Consider the following 18,966-nt stretch of genomic DNA (forward strand, 5'->3'; position numbering starts at 1 on the left):
TTATCAGAACATGCGCTACAGTATATGGATGGACTCTGTTTTGGAAACAAACAACTCTAAAAGCTAGACCGTCATCTATCTCACACCTAATTTCATTCAGATCCAACGAACGAAACACACCCTTAGAGCACACGGCAAAGTCCCTGGCTGGGTCCCACAGTTTAGCCCACATCAGTCTCTCTACTAACTAGTCACCAGCGAATGAGCTTGTTAAGGGACGTGTAGTGTAAAGCTTGATCGAGGATTAGGGGGGCTAGTTGTTTCAACTTTTTGCTAGAGCCAGAAGCCGAAACAAACAGTTTAGCTGCTGAGCTGACTTTCAAAAGCTAGAAAGCTAACTTCTGAGAAGCTAAAAGTTGAAAAGCATACTGAGAGGAGTTTTTTCGATTTGGTACGCCGAGAAGCTAAAAATTTATTACAAAAGTCAATAATAAAAAGTAGAGGGTTAGAAAGCTAGCTTTTAAGTCAAAAATTATAGCTCAAACAAACAGACTCTAGATGTATAAGGCGGCGGCTGTCATGCATACACGCGTCATGATGGATGCATGCAACAGGAGGCACACCAAGCTTGCAGGCATTATATATCTCGCTTGATTACACTGATTTTGTTCGCTGTTAGCATGCGGTTTAGACGTACGACGGCGCCTTTTAACCTTTGCCCGTGTCATGGGACATACATCGCTTTGTTCTCCAAAGATCTCTAATAATGGCTTGCCGACCGGATTCTTTTATTAACAAGGAGCACTCGACATTCATGGAACATGGCTTTAGGTAAAGTGATGACGGTTGTGATTTCCTAATGGAATCGCCCTCGGCCACTCACTTGCAGTCCCAAAACAAATGTGACGGTGAGAGAATCCAACAGATACAACGGCACGATAGGTTAAGGATGCCCTACCGTCCACTCGGATTCAACGCTCACATTTTTCTGGACAGCAAGAAATGACACTATTAATTCAGTGATAAATTATCCGTTGTTAGTTTGTCAATTTGGAATCTACATACATTGTCTGGTTAGGTTTCTTATGGTAAAACTTGTCTACCTAAATTTGAGTCCTTAGCGGCACTATTCTTTCAATAGTAGATGACCTACCCATCCACATCGAGACACTTGTGGTGGCGCTGTTAATCTTGAGATGCATCAGCTCAATCTTTCAGGATGCTTAAACTGTATTTAAAATAAGATTAAAACAATAAATATGTGGAGTTTATATATATATATTATCTCTTGATAGAGTGAGCGTTATTGTTTCGCATAAGTACCAGCTGATCTGTGTTTGTCAACCAGTACTGTCCCAGTATTCAAGACGTATAAACCTATAAGGTCTTATGCATGTGCTTCACTTCGATATGAAGAATCATGCCAGTTTGTAACTGCCTTGTATACTACTAGTGAGCAGTGACGGTTGCCACCACATCTTTACATGAATCAATTCAAGAAGAGTGTATACTGAATGGCACTCTTTTTTTTTTCTGAAAAACTTGAATGGCACTCTTTTGGGATGCAGCAAACGAGACATTCGAAAAGGTGGCCTCATGCGGGGTGGCTGCAAACTTGACAACGTACCTCGTGAAACCTTCAACATCGAGCAACTCAAGGCGACAAACATAACCAACAGCATCATCTTCGCCACGCTGAACTTCACGCCATTGCTAGGTGCCTTCTGTTAGGTTTGATCTCCCACCAGTTAGGCCCAACGGCCTTTTGGGCCTTGTTCTCGCACCCTGATCGGGGGCGCCCAACCCTACATGGTTGGTGGCCCCCCGTCGCACAGCGCTATAAAGGAAAGGTGGGGGCTGGGGCTCGCGGTACGAGGTTCACCGCGCCGCCAGTCACCCCCCCGATATCCTAACCCTAGACCCGATCTTGAGAAGGGGTGCTGCCAGCGACGGGAAGCACCACCGACGCCGGCAACGCCACCCCAACGCACACGCCGCCGCCGAGGACGCCACAGCGCCGACTCCTTCCTCTCCACCGAACGTCGCTGCCGGCGCGCAGATGGCGTCCGCCAACGAGACCCCGGCCGGTGCTTCGACCACTATGGCTTTTGATGGTCTGCTACCTATCACCCCCTTTCTCTCTGTCTCTCTGTGAATCCCGAACACCTATTCTACTACTATGTATCCCAATCTGATGAATATGCCTAAAACGAACACTAACACCTTCATCTCTGATTTTTAACTTGGAAGGTTCAAAACCAATATCCTATGGGTGCTACGCAACCCTCCTGGTATTATGTCCATCAGTCCATGCCACGACCAAGGCTTCTGCTCATTTCACCTGCTCGTCAACACAAAATGGAACGGAAAATCAGCTGTCATCTTTAGCATAAGGCTCAATAAAACGAAATGGCAAGCACAAGGACCCTAGGCAAAAGATTAGACTAAGTCGGTTCTATTAGTTCACAGAACTTGGTATAGCCGTTGATGGTATTTTACTGGTCCAAGATGCTGTAAGGAGTCACAGACCATAGGTCAACATATTTGCCAGAAAAATCATGCTACAGCCACCCTATGCATCCATTCATGCTCATGCCTACCATGCTGCATCCTACAGTGTTTCATGTAGATTATTAAGTGCAAATAAGCATATGATACACAATTCGATTCTTTCACGTCAAGATGCATAATGTAGCTGGATTGCACATTTTGCACTCCGAGTTTCTTTTTTCAAAAGAATGCATGACTACCACAACTGTACTAATTTTTTTCTAATAAATGCTTGAAATATTAATAGTAGATGGAATTGTGCATTGCTTCTTTCTAATCAATGTGTTTATTTCCAACAAAAACAGGGGATACTAGGAGTGACTCTGACTGTGTCACTTCCTGCTCTTAAACCGCCAATATGCAATCAAATATCCCAAGTAGGACACTGCAATAGTTCAGCAACACTCCAGCTGTGCGTGCTATATGTTTCCCTTGGGCTCCTAACTATTGGTGCTGGAGCCATCCAGCCATGAGCTTACCTTTTGGAGTTAGACCAATTTGATCAGACTGATGAAAGAAGTCGAAAGAGTACAGCTGCCCCGGTATTGTCTATGGCTGTCATATACATCCAGATCAACATCAGCTGGGCGTGCTATACCTTTCCCTAGGGCTCCTAACTATTGGTGGTGGAGCAATCCGGTCATGCAGTTTGCCTTTCGGAGTAGACCAATTGGATCAGACTGATAAAAGAAATTGAACGGGCTTATATAGCTATTATAACTGGTACTATAGCACAAGTACCGCTGCCCTGCCGCTGCCCTGGTATTATCTATGACTGTCTTCTACATCCAGACCCTCAGCTGGGCACTAGGATTTGGCATACCCACATCCAGACCAACATCAGCTGGTGCCAGACTTTATGTCCATGTACTACCAGAGGGAAGCATCTTCTCTGGAATTGTGCAACTTTGTGGCATCATTTTAAAAGAGAAGACTCAAATTTCCATGCCCTCATGACATAAATCAACAAGTGCTGATGCTGTACAACCCTCCCACAAGGGGCAACCGCATTTTCATACTGCCACTTTACAATTTAGGCGAAATATGTATCACCCTGCCCCTATATATGAGCAACAGTATGGAAAGATATAAAAGGTTTGACTAGGTCTAGCGAATACTGTATATCAGTCCATGCACAAAAAGAACTAGCCACGATGAATCTATCGAACATAGCTGAAAATATGTTTCATACTAAAATATTCCAAAAAGCAACCCTGATTCTCCCAAGCAAATTTATTGTCAATGATTGAGGCTACATTATAATATTTGCTCGCACTCTAACAAGCTAGAATTATTGTACAGATATTTTGCTAACAATGATTACGTATATCTTAATTGCAAGGGTAATTGTCTGATTAACAAACTGACATAACATTCGTTAGTTGAGGATATTAAAAGAAAAATCTCAACCAGTCTAGGAGGAACTATGTGGCACTGTAAATAAGAAGAAATTGGCACCAAAATTCGAGTCAAAGAGGACTTGAAGTCTTGAACGGACTGAGCTAATCAAATTGGTAATATCCATTTAATGGCAAATAACATACAGGCAACATAGAGAATAGACAATGTTCTATGCAAGCAGGGATGTGGACAATACATGCTTGAATGAAGTGAAAAGAAAAGCTGTGAATATGCTAGGATTATCTGGTGTATCACAATTTCCATTCATCTCATGTTATGTACCAGGATATATTTGGGGATAACTGGGGATAATTAGGCCTTATGCTTTGCCTAGAGCTTGAGGCCTTATGCTTTGCCTAGAGCTTGAGAGATTGAGGGAGACTAGAATAGTTTCATAATTCATTGCTTTCTTTCCATTGTGCCCCATGGGCTGAATATAAAGGGTACATAGGACTAACACCTCTTGTGCCTAGACAATATGGTACTATTCCTATAGATAAATAACTAAGAGAGACACTAATTAACACTAATGGGCTTAAGGCCCAACTAGGACACTTGCGCCCTACGGCGCCCCTCTTTATGCCCATGACATCTCCCCCGCCCTTGGAGACCCAGCTCGTCCTCGAGCTGGATAGATTCCGCGGACTTATTTGACTCGACCTAAGGTTAAGCCTTTTACATCTCGGCTTACCATTTTTATTTAAGACGAAAATACAACTATATCCACCTGGATCCCAAGGGAAGAGCGCCTCTGTTGACTTCATGTAAGCTGAAGGGTGGAGCGTGAAGCAACCGGCGCTTATGCTGGATGTGTCTAGCACCGCGGCAGGCACAAGGATGAATGAGATCGCCATAGCCTTTGATGCCGGATGCTGGATGGTGATGCGAGGTCGCTGCACTGGAGGCGCCCATACTTGGACCTCCCCTTCGATTGGAGCCGCATGATGTATGGAAGGGCCCGAGGGGATGAACAGGCATGACAGCGAGGAGCTGAGGTGCATGCGTATCTTCCGCACCATGCGACGGACAAGCAATCCTCGTACTGCTGCCTGGAGGCGCACCGTTGCTTGCTCCTTCAATGCTTTTGTGGCACGAAGAGCCCGCGCTCGGCGGCGTGCCAGGAGTCCGCGTGTGGCTGCCTGGAGGCGTACAGCCGCCCGGCGTTCACGGTCCCTCTTGTCCATCGCCTCGAGACACGCCCGGATGCGATCAAGTTGTGCGGACATCTTATCAAGGCGGCGCATGGAGTTGTCGAGCAGGTCGGGGCCTGGGGGCGGTTTGAACCGCCGCTGCAGGAGCTCGGTGAAGTGACGCCACGCTGGGGTGCCTTCCTCCTCCTGGTATTGGAGGAACCAAACCCGGGCGTCAGCTTTCAAATTGCAAGAAGCTATCCAGACCCGTTCTTCCACCATGATGCGCTCCCGGCGGAAGTAGAGCTCGCACTGGTTGATGAAGGCCTCCGGATCAGAGGTTCCATCAAACTGTGGAAACTCCATCATGTACGGGCGTCGACGGACAGTGTCCCGCTGAAGCAGGGGACGAAGGTACGCGCGTGGGGATGATCACCCGCGTGAAGACGATCGGTGCGGGAAAGACCCGCGTGCGTGGAGATGGCCCGCGCGGAAGGAGACCGCCCGCGCGTGAAGAAGAATCGCGCGGAGTCCCACCAGCGCCCGCACGTGAAGCCCGCGCGCGCGTGAAGACGAATCGCGCGGAGGAGTCCCCGCGCGTGGAGACTTTGATCCGCGCGTGGACGGCGCAACTGAAGGAGGGCCGCGCGGATGGCGCGGATGGCAGTGGTGGCCGGCGGATGGTGGTGGAGATCGGGAGGAAGTGATCTAGATCGAGGCTGCGCGGAGATGGAGGCGCGGCGGCTGGTGGAGACGGGAAAGAGGCGGCTAAAAATAGAAGAAAGGCATGGACGGATGGTGGTGAGTTGTGGCTGCGGCGGCGCATGAAGACGGCGGCGAAGGTGGGGGTTGGCCTGGCGGCGGCGGAATTAGGGTTCTGCTGGATCGGATTTTTTTTTTTTTTTTTTTTTTTTTTTTTTTTTTTTTTTTTATGGAGAGGATCGACGAGATGGTTGCTGCTGGCGGCGGCTAATGGAGAAGACTGGCAGCGGCTGTGGAAGGATCGACAGACTCGTGATACCAGATGTTATGCACCTGGATATATTTGGGGATAACTGGGGATAATTAGGCCTTATGCTTTGCCTAGAGCTTGAGGCCTTATGCTTTGCCTAGAGCTTGAGAGATTGAGGGAGACTAGAATAGTTTCATAATTCATTGCTTTCTTTCCATTGTGCCCCATGGGCTGAATATAAAGGGTACATAGGACTAACACCTCTTGTGCCTAGACAATATGGTACTATTCCTATAGATAAATAACTAAGAGAGACACTAATTAACACTAATGGGCTTAAGGCCCAACTAGGACACTTGCGCCCTACGGCGCCCCTCTTTATGCCCATGACATCTCAGGTTTCTGAACAAAGGTGCAATTATGCGGGATGGTGATATAAACGATGAGGGTTCTGCAAGAAACTCATGGGAAATTTGCAATATCCAGCAAATAGAGGAAGTCAAATGTTTGGTAATTATTTTGCCTATTCATTTTTCTGGAATATTATGTTTGTTACAATGCCTCAACAATTCACCTTTATAATATTGAAAGCATTTACCATGGACTGTCACCTAGGCCCACACTTTGAAATTCCTGCAGGCTCTGTTACATCCATATCCCTTATCACCCTAGCTGTGGTCATCCCCATCTACGACCGAATTATGGTACCTCTTGCTAGAAAATTCACTGGGCTGGAAGGTGGAATTACACTTCAACAGAAACAAGGTGTGAGATTGGTAATTTCTCCTATTTCTATGGTGGTAGCAGAACTTGATGAGCATAAAAGGAGGAATTCAGCTTTGTCTCATGGAGGTATATCACCTATGACAGTTTTGTGGCTTGCACCCCAACTGGTTTTAATGGGATATTGTTGAGCCTTCATCATAGTTGGACAAATAGAACTTTATAATAAGCAGTTTCCAGAGCATATGCAATCTCTAGCAGGAATGCAGGATCATATGCCTATTGTTCTGTGCTATAGGCTATAGCCAGAGCAAACTATTTGTGTACTGCACTGAGCCTTATTTGTGTACTGCACTGAGCCGCTGTAAACATCACAAGGAAGGTTACCGCCAGATATGGCCACACAAGTGGGTTAACAGACAATATTAACAATGGCAAACTTGATTTTTACTATCATTTTACTGCCATCCTGGGACTGGGAGCACTTAACCTTTTCTACTTCCTGTTCTAGCTACTATAAATATAAGGTCATGTCTCTCCATGCTGAAGAGTCCATCAAAAGTCATGCCAAAGAAGAAGCTACATAGATCAAGATAGACACAGAGGCGCATAGAAAATGATTTTTTTTCAAGGGTAATTTATATACTATACAGATTTAGTGATAATTGAGATTCAGGTTGTAAGATGCCTTATAGTAATATGTATCTTGTGAATGTTAGAGAAGAACATGTGAATTGCAATTCAGCCAGTCATGGTGACTTAACTTCATTATCCAAACAACTTTTTAAAAAAAAAACGACAATAAATAAGGTCTATCATCCAAACAACAACAATATATAAGGTCTATTATATTGGAACTTCATGAAGTGTGTGACAGTATATATAAATTCAATGAAGTCTTTCATACTTGAGTAGAAGCTAAGGCTCCATGTAATATGTGTAACACATAAGCACAACAATGCACCAATTTCTTCACGGACTTCACTGCATATAGTATTAGATTTCCTGTATATTGCATTGGTAGGTACTTGGGACCAGGGTTCATACTTCATACAACTAATCATAACTGACAGTTACAGGAAGTAATTGAGCAAAGCAGTCAGCTGCGGTAACATATAACCCGATACTGTGAACATCTACAGAAGTAAATTGCCAAATTATATCAGGTTTCGAATTTAATATTTTTAGGTGAGTACGCACAGTATGGGTAGCCGCCTATCACAGTTCACAGTATCACATACCTAAATACAAAATGCAAGTAGATCTCTCTCGAAGAGAAATAAAAAAGGAAAATAAATTCTGAGAGAACATGAAACAGCAAGCAGCTTGTTGATTACTCAGCAGTTGTTTAGCCATCAAACGGTTAATTTTTTTTCTTCTAAATACAACTGTAGCCTGTCTCAGTGTGGCATTTCCAACCAGTTGCTAACACTCCTAGCATCAATCACTCTCAAGCTAGCTTCTAAAGCTTCTGTAGGAGTGTAGGGCCAATACAAGCAGATCAACTTAAAAAAAAAAGCAACTGAACTGAGGGTCGGTCTATGAACAAGAGGCAAGAGCCAATATAATTAAACATTCAATTTTTACAATTTCCACAGATTTAATTTAACTTTTAGAAATATTTTATATATGGAGATGACAAAAGGCCAGTAGAAGCAATATTTCTAAAGACCAACTTGTTAATAGTAGGCGTGCTTCGGTTTCCGGTAACGAAGTGAACGAACATGTCATTGTTAATTTTTTTTCTCACCGTAGAAAGTCGAGGAACAATAACTGATGCGCCACGGACTTTTCCAAGAGCAAAACTTATTCGCAATGGCCGCCCTAGCATTACCTGTAGAATTAATATAGGTTAATGCTTCATTTCTAACTGCAATAACTGACATGTTTTTGAAACAATAAGGCTGTACCTTCCCATCCATAGCATCCTTGGCACACTTAGCTTCATGATCATTTGAGAAATTAACAAATCCAAAGCCTCTTGACCTTCCAGAGTTTTTGTCATACATTATTCTAACTGCAAAGCAAAAGGTCCTTTTATAACTAAATTATTTAAACCTTATAAATACAAAGTTGGTAAAAATTCGTGGGGGCAAATAGGCCAAAAGCATAAAAAGTTATTTCTTATTGCACTAGCTCAACACCAGGTAAACACAAAAATAACTTGACCTATTGGTTTTCAAGTATATGAACACTGCCATGATATGGAAGAGTAAACCCCTGACTAGGTTAACCTATAATCACATACCACAGATGAAGGGAAACAATAGCCAGAATGCATGTGCTACATGTAGCCATGACATGATAGCTACCCCTGGAGTAATACAACCATAACACTTCTTAACTGTTGCTATTTTAGCGTCAACATTATTAACTATGGTTTTGTTGGTAGTAGGCTAATAGCACAGCAACATACACGATGTTAGTGTGAAAAACTTTAAAACAAGGATCTGATCACACAATTAGTTTCATAAACAAACATCCAAACTTGTAAGTGCCTGATAAATAGGGACAGACATTTTGCCTCAAGAAAAAATAGGGACAAACAAATAAGATGCAAGACATGGCAGAAACTTGCACTCTTGCAATAAACGTGATCTAGGGCTGCACAAATGAGGCACAAATTTCATAAAATATTTCAAGTAAAATCGACCTTATCTTTTTGCAATTTCCTAGGCACTACTTCAAGTAAAATGTTACATTGTCACATGGATGAGATGTGTTAGAAGTAGAATGAGGCCAACCAAACGTATTGCAAGGCCCAAGAGGGCTAGTATACACAATGTACATATGCAAAGAAGCCCTCCAAGTAGAGGGAAAACACATATACCTCCTATACATCTAACACCCCCCCTCAAACTCATGGTGGATCTACAACACTGAGTTTGGAGAGTAGAAATCTATGATGAGCCCGGGTCTGTGCCTTGGTGAAGAAATCAGCTAACTGAACCTCTGAAGGCACATGGTGGAGCGTCACAACCAGATCATGCACCTGCGATCTCATGTAGGAAGCATCAACGCCAATGTGTTTGGTGAGCTCATGCTTGACTGGGTCTCGAGCAATACTGATCGCACCGGTGCTGTCAGAAGAGAGAGGAGTGGGTGCAGTGGCAGGAACACCAAAATCCTCAAGAAGCCATCGTAGCCATGTCACCTCCGCAGTCACAGTCGCCATAGCACACAGCTCAGCCTCAGCACTCGAGCGGGAAACTGCAGTCTGCTTCTTGGTTTTCCAGGCAATCAAGGAGGAGCCAAGGAAAACACAATAGGCAGAGAGAGAGTAGCGATCATAATGATCACTCGCCCAGGTCGCATCAGAATACGCCTGAAGCTGAAGAGAACTAGAACGAGAGAAGAAAAGGCGCCGAGAGATAGTTCCACGAAGGTATCGCAGAACACGAAGGAGGTGAGCATAGTGGAGCTGGGTAGGAGCTGAGACAAACTGACTCAAGATATGCAGAGTGAGAAATGTCAGGACGAGTGATCCCAAGGTAGACAAGACTCCCAACAAGCTGACGATAGCGAGTAGGATCAGCAAGTGGTACACCATCAGTGGGTCGTAGGTGAACACCAAGCTCCATAGGAGTATCAACAGTGCGGTGATCAGTGAGAGCAGCACGAGAAAGAATGTCCTGAGTGTACTTCTCCTGAGAGAGAAAAATACCATCAGATGTGGAGGTGACCTCAAGACCAAGGAAGTAACGAAGGGGACCCAAATCAGACATAAGGAATGTCTCACTGAGACGCTGCTTCACAAAATCAATGTACTGGGAATCATCGCCCGTGATGATCATGTCATCGACATAGAGAAGAAGAAGGGTGCGACCACGAGGGGAAGTGTGAACAAAAAGAGCAGGATCGTGATCACTTGGCGTAAAACCAGCATCGATGACAACAGAGGAGAAACGCTCAAATCAGGCCCGAGGAGCTTGCTTGAGGCCGTAGAGAGAACGGCGCAACCGACAAACCAGGCCATCAGGAACAGAGTATCCTGGAGGTGGCTGCATATAGACTTCCTCTCGCAGCTCGCCATTGAGGAAGGCATTCTTGACATCCAACTGGGATATCGACCACTGACGAACAGAAGCAACTGCAAGAAGAGTGCGAACAGTAGTCATGTGCGCGACAGGAGCGAAGGTCTCCTCATAGTCACGACCTTGCTCCTGTTGGAAGCCGCGCGCCTTGTAGCGCTCAAGAGAGCCATCCGAGCGGGTCTTTACCTTGTACACCCACTTGCAAGTGATAGGGGTGACGTGAGGTGGCAAAGGAACAAGATCCCAGGTGCTAGTACGTTCTAGGGCAGCAATCTCCTCAGCCATAGCATGTTGCCACTCCTGGTGAACGGCAGCTTCCCGATAGGTCGCGGGCTCAGCCAAGACGACAGCAGTGAAGCCAAGGTGATCGGGACGACGAAGGGTGCTGCGATCACGAAGATAATAACGAGGAGGAAACTCGGGAGGAGGTCCAAGGACGGACGGAGAAGAGTCAAGTGGTGGCGCCGGGCGCGGACGACGAGTGTAGTAGTGAGTGATCTCACGGGAAGGATGCAATGATGATAGTGGAGGAGAGACTGGTGGTGGAGAGGTAGGAGGAGGTGGTGAAGTAGGTGGTGGTGGTGGAGGCGGAGTAAAAGATACCTGAGGGGGCGAAGAGGATGGAGACGACAGCGGAAGGTACCACTCAGGTAAAGTGAGGAATGAGAGGGACTCAGTGGTACTAGAAGAACCGGAAGGGGAACGAGGATAGTAAGGCCGGGATTCATCGAAGGTGACATCTCGAGAAATCCTCATCCGATGAGCAACAGGGTCATAGCAGCGATAACCCTTATGTTCCGTACTGTACCCAAGAAAAACACACTCAACAGACTGAGCAGTGAGTTTTGTGCGCTCACGAGGTGGAAGTAGGACGTAACAGACACACCCAAAACAACGAAGATGGCTATAGGAAGGAGGGGTGCCGAAAAGACGCTCATAGGGAGTGCAACCCTGAAGACAAGTAGAGGGTTGGCGATTTATAAGAAAAATAGCTGTAGAAACCGCCTCAGCCCAAAAATGAGGAGCAAGCATAGAAGAGATCAAGAGAGCACGAGCAGTCTCAAGAGTGTGGCGATGCTTGCGCTCAGCAACACCATTTTGAGCATGAGCACCAGGACATGAAAATTGGGCAAGCGTACCCTGCTCAGCAAGGTAGGAACGATGAGCAGTGGAGATGTACTCACCAGCAGAATCCGCACGAAAAACTCGAATGAGAGAGTTGAACTGGGTACGGATCATGGTGGCAAATTGCTGGTAAATAGAAAGAAATTGACCACGAGAAGACATCAAATAAATCCAGGTAAATCTCGAATAGTCATCAATGAAAATAACATAATATGATTGACCCCCTTTTGAAACAAAAGGTGCAGGACCCCATACATCAGAGTGAACAAGATCAAAAGGTTTCTGGGACTTAGACTCACTAGAAGGGTAGGGGAGTTGCAACTGTTTGCCAAGTTTACAACCCGTACAATGAAGAGTAGTGTCACCAGAAACAGGACCTAAAACACCACTACCAACAAGGGTGGACAATCTAGAACCAGAGAGGTGGCCAAGACGACGATGCCACTGCGCAAAAGAAGTGGTAGACGAAGCAGCTGACACGGATGCTGGAGAACTGGGAGCCAAAACGGGTGAAGGAAGACGCAACCAATCAAGCTCCCAGAGGCGTTGGGAGTCCCGACACCTAGGCCCAGTTCCCACCAAGAGGCCCGTACGGAGATCCTGAACACAACAAGAATCAGACTCAAGGATTATGCGACAGCCATGATCAGTGATTTGACCCGCAGACAAGAGTTGCATAGTGAGTTTGGGAACATGCGAAACAGTAGGAATATTAAACGAAGAGGTCGAAAGAACACATCTCCCAGCAACAGGAAGAGAAGTGCCATCTGCGGTGCGAACAGAAATAGGTGGATCAGGGGAAGATAGAGAGGATAAGTGTGTTGCATGAGGTGTCATATGAAAAGAGGCACCAGAGTCGAGGAACCATGGGGATGATATACCTGACGGAGGAGGAGCGGAACTAGAAGCCTGAGCTGTAGTCCCGTGACCAGAGGCCTGAGCTGCAGTAGTGAGGCGACGAAACAGGGCAAGAACCTCCTGCTCCGCTGCAGACACGGAACGAGTGCTCTGTGAAGTCGAGGAACCACCAGAGCCCTGAAAAGAGCGTCTGCCACGACGCCCTGATCGGTCGCGCTGCTTCTTGCGACAATCCTTCTCCTCATGACCATAGATCTTGCAGTAGCCACACTGAATACCAGAAGGTGCCCCCGTCACCACAGGAGAGGGCTGAGACGGAGGCGGAGAGACCTGGGGAGGTGTGGCTGCTAGGACGGAGGGCTGCGGCGGAACACGAGTCACACCCCCAGCTCGAAGACGTGTCTCCTCAGCTCGTAACTCAGGCATCGCCTCTGAGAGCGATGGGCGCGGACGACGAGTCAGCAACTCTGCTCGAACAGTCTCGAACTCGGGACGAAGCCGAGAGAGAAACTCGTGAAGGCGAAGAATGTCTCTCTGGTCCCGGTGACGGTCACAGCACCGGCAAGTACCACCACCGCAGAACTCAGCGCCCAAACTGTCCAGGCGATGCCAGACAGCTGTCATCTGACGGTGGAAGTCCTCAACTGTGGAGTCAAGCTGACGAAGCGACTGAGCCTCCTCAACAACAGCAAGGTACATCGCTTCGTTACGAATCTCGTAACTGCGACGGAGGTGAGCCCACATAAGGTGTGAAGTGGCAAGACCTCTAAGGGATAACGAGAGATCGACCTCCATGCTCGCAAGTAAGATAGCCTTAGCAGATTTTTCCTCGCGCAGCCAAGTCTCATAGACACCGAGATCAGACTGGTAGCTCTCCATCTCAGCCTCAAATGCCTCAAGTAAAGCATTCTTGGCATCATCATCAGCATCTGGCGGGTATGTGGGCGGCGTGGGAAGAAGAGGACGGGGAGGACAGATCCGCTCACCCGTGAGGTAGCCCCACAGCAGCTGCCCATCCATGTGGACCTCCATATGGAAAACAAAATCGCTCCAATTGGTGCCATTGAAAATAACAGGGCACCGAGGGACCAGAACATGGCCAGGACGTCCGGGAGACGCCATGGAGGAGAGAACGAGCCTCTGTTTTTTTTTTTTTTTTTTACAGAGAGGAGAGGAGGACCGGCCGGCTCACTAGCACAAGACCGACGGCTCGCTATACAGGCGCGGACGAAGAGAGGAGAGGGAGACAGAAAGAGTTGAGATGAGAGTGGCAGCAGAGCAACTGCACGGGAGACGAGCCGCGCACGCAGGTGGAGGCGGCGTCCGGCTCGCAGGGCCGCTCGGGAGGAAGCGGGCGCAGAGGGCGGTGCGGTGGCGCGGGAGGGCGGCGCGGTGGCGTGCAGGACTGCGCGAGCGGCGGCGGGCCGGCGCGCGATGACGCGCGAGCGGGCGGCGCGCTTGCCCGCAGGGCCGCGTGAGCGGTCGGCGGGCCGGCGCGCAGGGGCGCGCGAGCGTGCGGCGCGGGTTCGCGACGGCTGCGCGATGCGGTCGGATGGCCGGGGTGGAGCAGCCCGAGGGTGGGATGCGGAGGCCGGCGGGGTTGAGCAGAAATCGCCGGCGTTGCTCAGCAGCCGAAGGTAAGGATGGAAACCTAGCTTGATACCATGTTAGAAGTAGAATGAGGCCAACCAAACGTATTGCAAGGCCCAAGAGGGCTAGTATACACAATGTACATATGCAAAGAAGCCCTCCAAGTAGAGGGAAAACACATATACCTCCTATACATCTAACAAGATGCACCATAATATATTTTTCAAAAGTCAAGTACTTCAGATTATCTCAGGCCTTGTGCCAACTCTTTGCAATGAAGCATGGACCATAGGATGTATCATGTTCACAATCAGCAAATGATTGTATTCAAAGAGTGGATATAGTGAGGGGGATATTGATACAGATCAGATATGGTTAGTACTCCAAGGCAAAAGTACTAAGGAAACACAAAATGACAGATGCAATTGAACTGATGGTGTAGTCAACAAGTTTTCTATTGGGTCAGAATACCATCAGATAAACACCATACTCACATGACGTAAGGCTCCTGATTCAACCATACTAGAATCAAGATGAAAAACTCTTAGTCTATCACAATATAAAGACCAATGCAATTTTCCATTGCATCAAATGTGCTATCTGAAGCCTCATTCTTGATGTTTCTCTTTTAATCACATGGGGACCAATGCAATTTTCCATTGCATCAAATGTGCTATCTGAAGCCTCATTCTTGATGTTTCTCTTTTAATCACATGGGACCTGGCTGTCTGCAAATAAAACTCCATCTTTCATGCCTAAAACAGATCTCCAATACTTTGAGACAGACAGATAGTGTATGGTAATTGTCTCATGTATCTTTTCCCTTCCATTGCAAGAAGTATAGTGGCTATCTTGTGCTGGATAGCATAACCTCAATGGAACTAAGCCCTAGAATCTTCTTTTGTGTTTGTTTCGAATAACAGGATCGGATAGATTCAGCATCACTATACTTCCCAGCAGATGCACAAGCGTTAGAAAGTAACACAACATGGCCATTATCAAATGAGTCCGCGTTCAGCACCTTCTTAGCAGCAACTTCAGTTAATTCTGTGTGACTATGCAGGTGACCTCCTCCCATCAAAGCCTTCCAAGGATTTGCTCCCTCATTGCTAGTCAAGCTAGCCACTTCTGCTGCTTCATCCAAGCGACCAGCTCTTGCCAACATATCTACTAGGCATCCAATGTGCTCCTGGCATGGATTTACGTGCTTCTCATTAATCATTCTCCTGAATATGATCAACCCATCATCAACTTGTCCAGAATGGCTGCATGCCAGCATTGTGTTCAAGTATGTTACACTGTCTCGCTCTTCACTAGATTCCTCCATGTCATTAAAAAGTGCTACTGCTTGCTCTCCTTGGCCATTTATACCATAGGATAATATCAGGGTATTCCACGAGACAACATCTCGAGAAATCATGTCATCAAATACTTTATGAGCTAAACTGGCATATCCACACTTACCATAAACTGACATGAGGGTATTAGGGACAGGTCTATACAGATACAAACCTGACTTGTAGCTATACCCATGAAGTTGAACACACAGATCAAACTTAGCAGTCTCATAGCATCCAGTCAATAAGCTGACTAATGTCACATAATCAATCACAAAAATATCTTCACGCCTCATCTTACCAAATAGATGCATCCCCTCTAGGGCTCTTCCACTTCCTATATACCCTGAAACCATTGCAGTCCATGAAACTAAGCTTTTGTTCCTCATTCCATCAAACAACACTCTAGCGGAACTTAAATCCTTGCATTTGGAATACATAGTGATTAATGAATTAACTGCAGGAAGCTCACTACTAAACCCATGGGTGATCATTTGGTCATGAACCATTTTTCCTCTCCTTGCATCACCCAGAAGTGCACAAGCTTGCACCAAATTGACCATTGCTACCCTGTCAGGAACTATGCCATTTGACCTCATCCGAACAAAGATATTTATAACTTCACCAGCATGCGCCTGCTCAAGAAGGAAACCCATCATCATTGTCCAAGTAACCACATTCCGAACAATAATTTTCCTGAAAATCTCTCTTCCAATCTCAATATCCCCAAAACTCAAGTACATGCCAAGTATTGAGTTTGTCACCGAGACATACAAATCAAAGCCGATCTTAACTGCATAAGCATGTACACTCTTGCACATTCCAAGGTCACCACAACCAGCATACGCTTGAGCGACATTAATCACGGTCACAACGTTATTAGGAACTGACCCAAAACAACAACACAACCTCTTGAACGCCAATACTGCTTCCTCAAACAAAACATTGTGCACTAACCCGGAGATCATCGCGTTCCAGGAAACTACATTAGGATCCCTCAAACCGCTGACAAACGCCAATGCGTTCATGGGGCACCCACATTTTGCATATGCATCCACCAGTGCGGTTGCAACAAAATGATTGGATTCCAACTGACTCTTTACAGCCCACCCATGAATGCACTCGGCAAGCACAACATCACCCAGACCAGCTGCCGCAAGCAACACACCGACCAAGGTGAATGAGTTTGGGCACACACCTGCCCTCATCATGCCGACAAACAGCCCAGCTGACTCATGAAACAACCCGCTCCTCGCATGCCGGTAGATTGACGCTGAGCAGGTGACCACGTCCCTAACAGGAATTTCGTCAAACAGGCTGCGGGCCTGGGCACGATGGAGTGGCTCACGGTCTCCACGGCATTTGGCCGAACACCTACCCCGTGCACCATCTGACCTCGAACCGAACCCAAAAACCCCAACGCGCAGAGGTTATTAAACACAAACGAAATTGGGCATTCCTAATAAGTTCCTAGTAACAGTGGGGTTCCAGTGCGCGAATCTGTTTCGTACCTTCGGTGACGGTGCCGAAGGAGGAGAAGGCGTCCGTGAGGGAGCGCTCGTCCACGGACCACGACAACCCTGAACCCACAATCGGTAAACAGAAACGTAGTACGGTGAGAGCTATGATGCAATCGGGGATCATATGGGAGACAGACAAGGATGCGGGAGAGCAGAGCGGTACCGGCGACGAAGAGCCTGGAGTCGGAGGTCGGCGGCGGCGCGCCAGGAGGCAACTCGTCAGGAAGTTTGGCAGCGGCGGCGGAGAGAGAGCGTCGCAGGTGGTGGCCGTCGTGGAGGAGAGGGGCGAGGCGCAGGCGGGAGAGGAGCACCCGAGGCGTCATTCTGGCGAGCGGCGGTGGTGGTCGCGAATGGCAGTCGGGTAAATTTGTGTAATGGTTTTACTGGCAAAAGCTCGGATGCCTGTTCGCTTCATCCGTCAGTGTTTTTCTCTCACGAAGAAAACAGCATCAACCGATTTATAACCACAAGAAAAACGAACAGGGTATAAGCGGCTGTTGCTGTGGCTGTTGCTGCAGCTCCTTCTCACATGCTACTGTGTAAACAGCAGCTGCTGCAGCAGCGAACAGGCTTATGTCGTCAAAGCATACTGCGTCAAAACCAAAACCTGACAATTTGGGCTCCGTTCACCTCACTGAAAAACAAGCCGAAACACTATTTCAGCTGATTTATTGTAAGAAAAAAAAATATTCAGGCTCAAAAAAATAAGTTGAAAAAGACGAATTATAAGAGAAGCGAGCGGGGCTTGGTGTTGAATTCATCATATTGATGGCAGGAACTGAATGTAATTTTGATTCGCTGTAATAATTTCATTAAATTGCATTATGTTATTATACTTGTACAAAATTTCTGGATCTCCAAGCTGAGCTGCTTGGTTACAAATTTCCGGCTTTCCCCTCCAAACAGACGGAACCTATTTTTGTAGATAAAGGTACAAAAGCCTCCACATCATGAGATAGTACTAGAGTTCATCTAGAACAAATGCTTATGCTTAGTACAAGAGGTTCAGACCCTGTTAGCTTAATCTATTGATAAACTGATATCCATGGTTGGTAAAGACCTCCACTGTTAGCTCATGTCCAGGCCCGGCCCTGAGGCGGGGCGGGAGGGACGGCCGTCCCAGGCCCAATGAGCCAATGGGCCCTCCCCAGTATGCATACACGTCTAGTACTCAGCCCCGTATCCAGTACGGCAGAGGAATCACGCACGGACTGTTGGACTTCTTCCTTGCGAGTGCGGCGTGGGCGCAAGTACGCGGCCTTCCTTCCTGCGTGTGGGTGCGGCGTGGGCGCGTGGGAGGCCGGGCGGCGTTCGCAAACGGAGATTCACACAGGGCACTAATCTCACCTCACGTGATCCCTCATCCCTGTTCGGCTTCGGCAGTTCCAGCAGTCAGCAGAGCAGGCAGGCGTCAGGCGGCAGCAAGGTACGAATCTGAAATTTAGGCTCTATTTAGATCCCACCCAAAAACAAAAAATTTTCAAGATTTCCCGTCACATCAAATCTTGCGGCATATGCATGGAGCATTAAATGTAGGTAAAAAGAATAACTAATTGCACAGTTTGCTTGTAATTGGCGACACGAATCTTTTAAGCCTAAATAGTCCATAATTGAACAATTTTTGACAAATACAAACGAAAGTGCTACAGTAGCCAAAAGCCAAAAATTTTCGGAACTAAACGCGGCCTTAGTTACCCAGGTAGGGAGATTTTTGAGTTTGTTATCCTAGTACTTCCATTACTTATCGCATCTTGTTTACTATATCGCATCACCTGAAAGAAGCTTCTCAAAATTAAAATTGCTAAA

At 46.9% G+C, this 18,966-nt stretch overlaps 1 protein-coding gene and 2 pseudogenes across 4 annotated transcripts; 1 reads left to right on the top strand and 2 right to left on the bottom strand.

Annotated features, from left to right (window-relative positions):
* The first annotated feature begins 1,486 nt into the window (after positions 1-1,486).
* LOC136453896 (protein NRT1/ PTR FAMILY 2.13-like) lies at positions 1,487-7,316 on the top strand (annotated as a pseudogene).
* On the bottom strand, positions 1,534-17,563 carry LOC136453897 (uncharacterized). Of its 4 annotated transcripts, XR_010759089.1 has the most exons (7): positions 17,324-17,563; positions 17,152-17,220; positions 16,839-17,030; positions 8,607-8,713; positions 8,447-8,530; positions 2,164-2,281; positions 1,534-1,661 (listed from the first exon to the last, which is right to left on the bottom strand). XR_010759089.1 is itself a non-coding variant. In XM_066454447.1 (6 exons), the coding sequence occupies exons 1-6, from the start codon at positions 17,481-17,483 to the stop codon at positions 2,273-2,275; spliced, it is 621 nt and encodes a 206-aa protein (XP_066310544.1). In that variant the 5' UTR covers positions 17,484-17,563; the 3' UTR covers positions 1,563-2,272. The 4 variants fall into 4 exon arrangements, 3 of the variants coding, with proteins under 3 accessions (XP_066310544.1, XP_066310543.1, XP_066310546.1); XM_066454447.1 differs by having other exon boundaries at positions 1,563-2,281; XM_066454446.1 differs by lacking the exons at positions 1,534-1,661; positions 2,164-2,281 and adding an exon at positions 7,713-7,832.
* Positions 12,658-14,111, bottom strand: LOC136453894 (uncharacterized; annotated as a pseudogene).
* Positions 17,564-18,966: the final 1,403 nt, after the last annotated feature.

Source organism: Miscanthus floridulus, chromosome 5 (assembly GCF_019320115.1).
Source record: "Miscanthus floridulus cultivar M001 chromosome 5, ASM1932011v1, whole genome shotgun sequence".
NCBI lineage: Eukaryota > Viridiplantae > Streptophyta > Magnoliopsida > Poales > Poaceae > Miscanthus > Miscanthus floridulus.

Bases quoted from the DNA above. Each gene is read 5' to 3' on its own strand.
- LOC136453897 (XM_066454446.1), bottom strand. From the start codon at position 17,483: ATGACGCCTCGGGTGCTCCTCTCCCGCCTGCGCCTCGCCCCTCTCCTC. The intron at 8,531-8,606 runs GTACAGCCTTAT...TTAATTCTACAG, and splicing joins AGGATGCTATGGATGGGAAG to GTAATGCTAGGGCGGCCATT. The intron at 7,833-8,446 runs GTGAGAAAAAAA...TTACTTCTGTAG, and splicing joins TTGTTCCTCGACTTTCTACG to ATGTTCACAGTATCGGGTTA.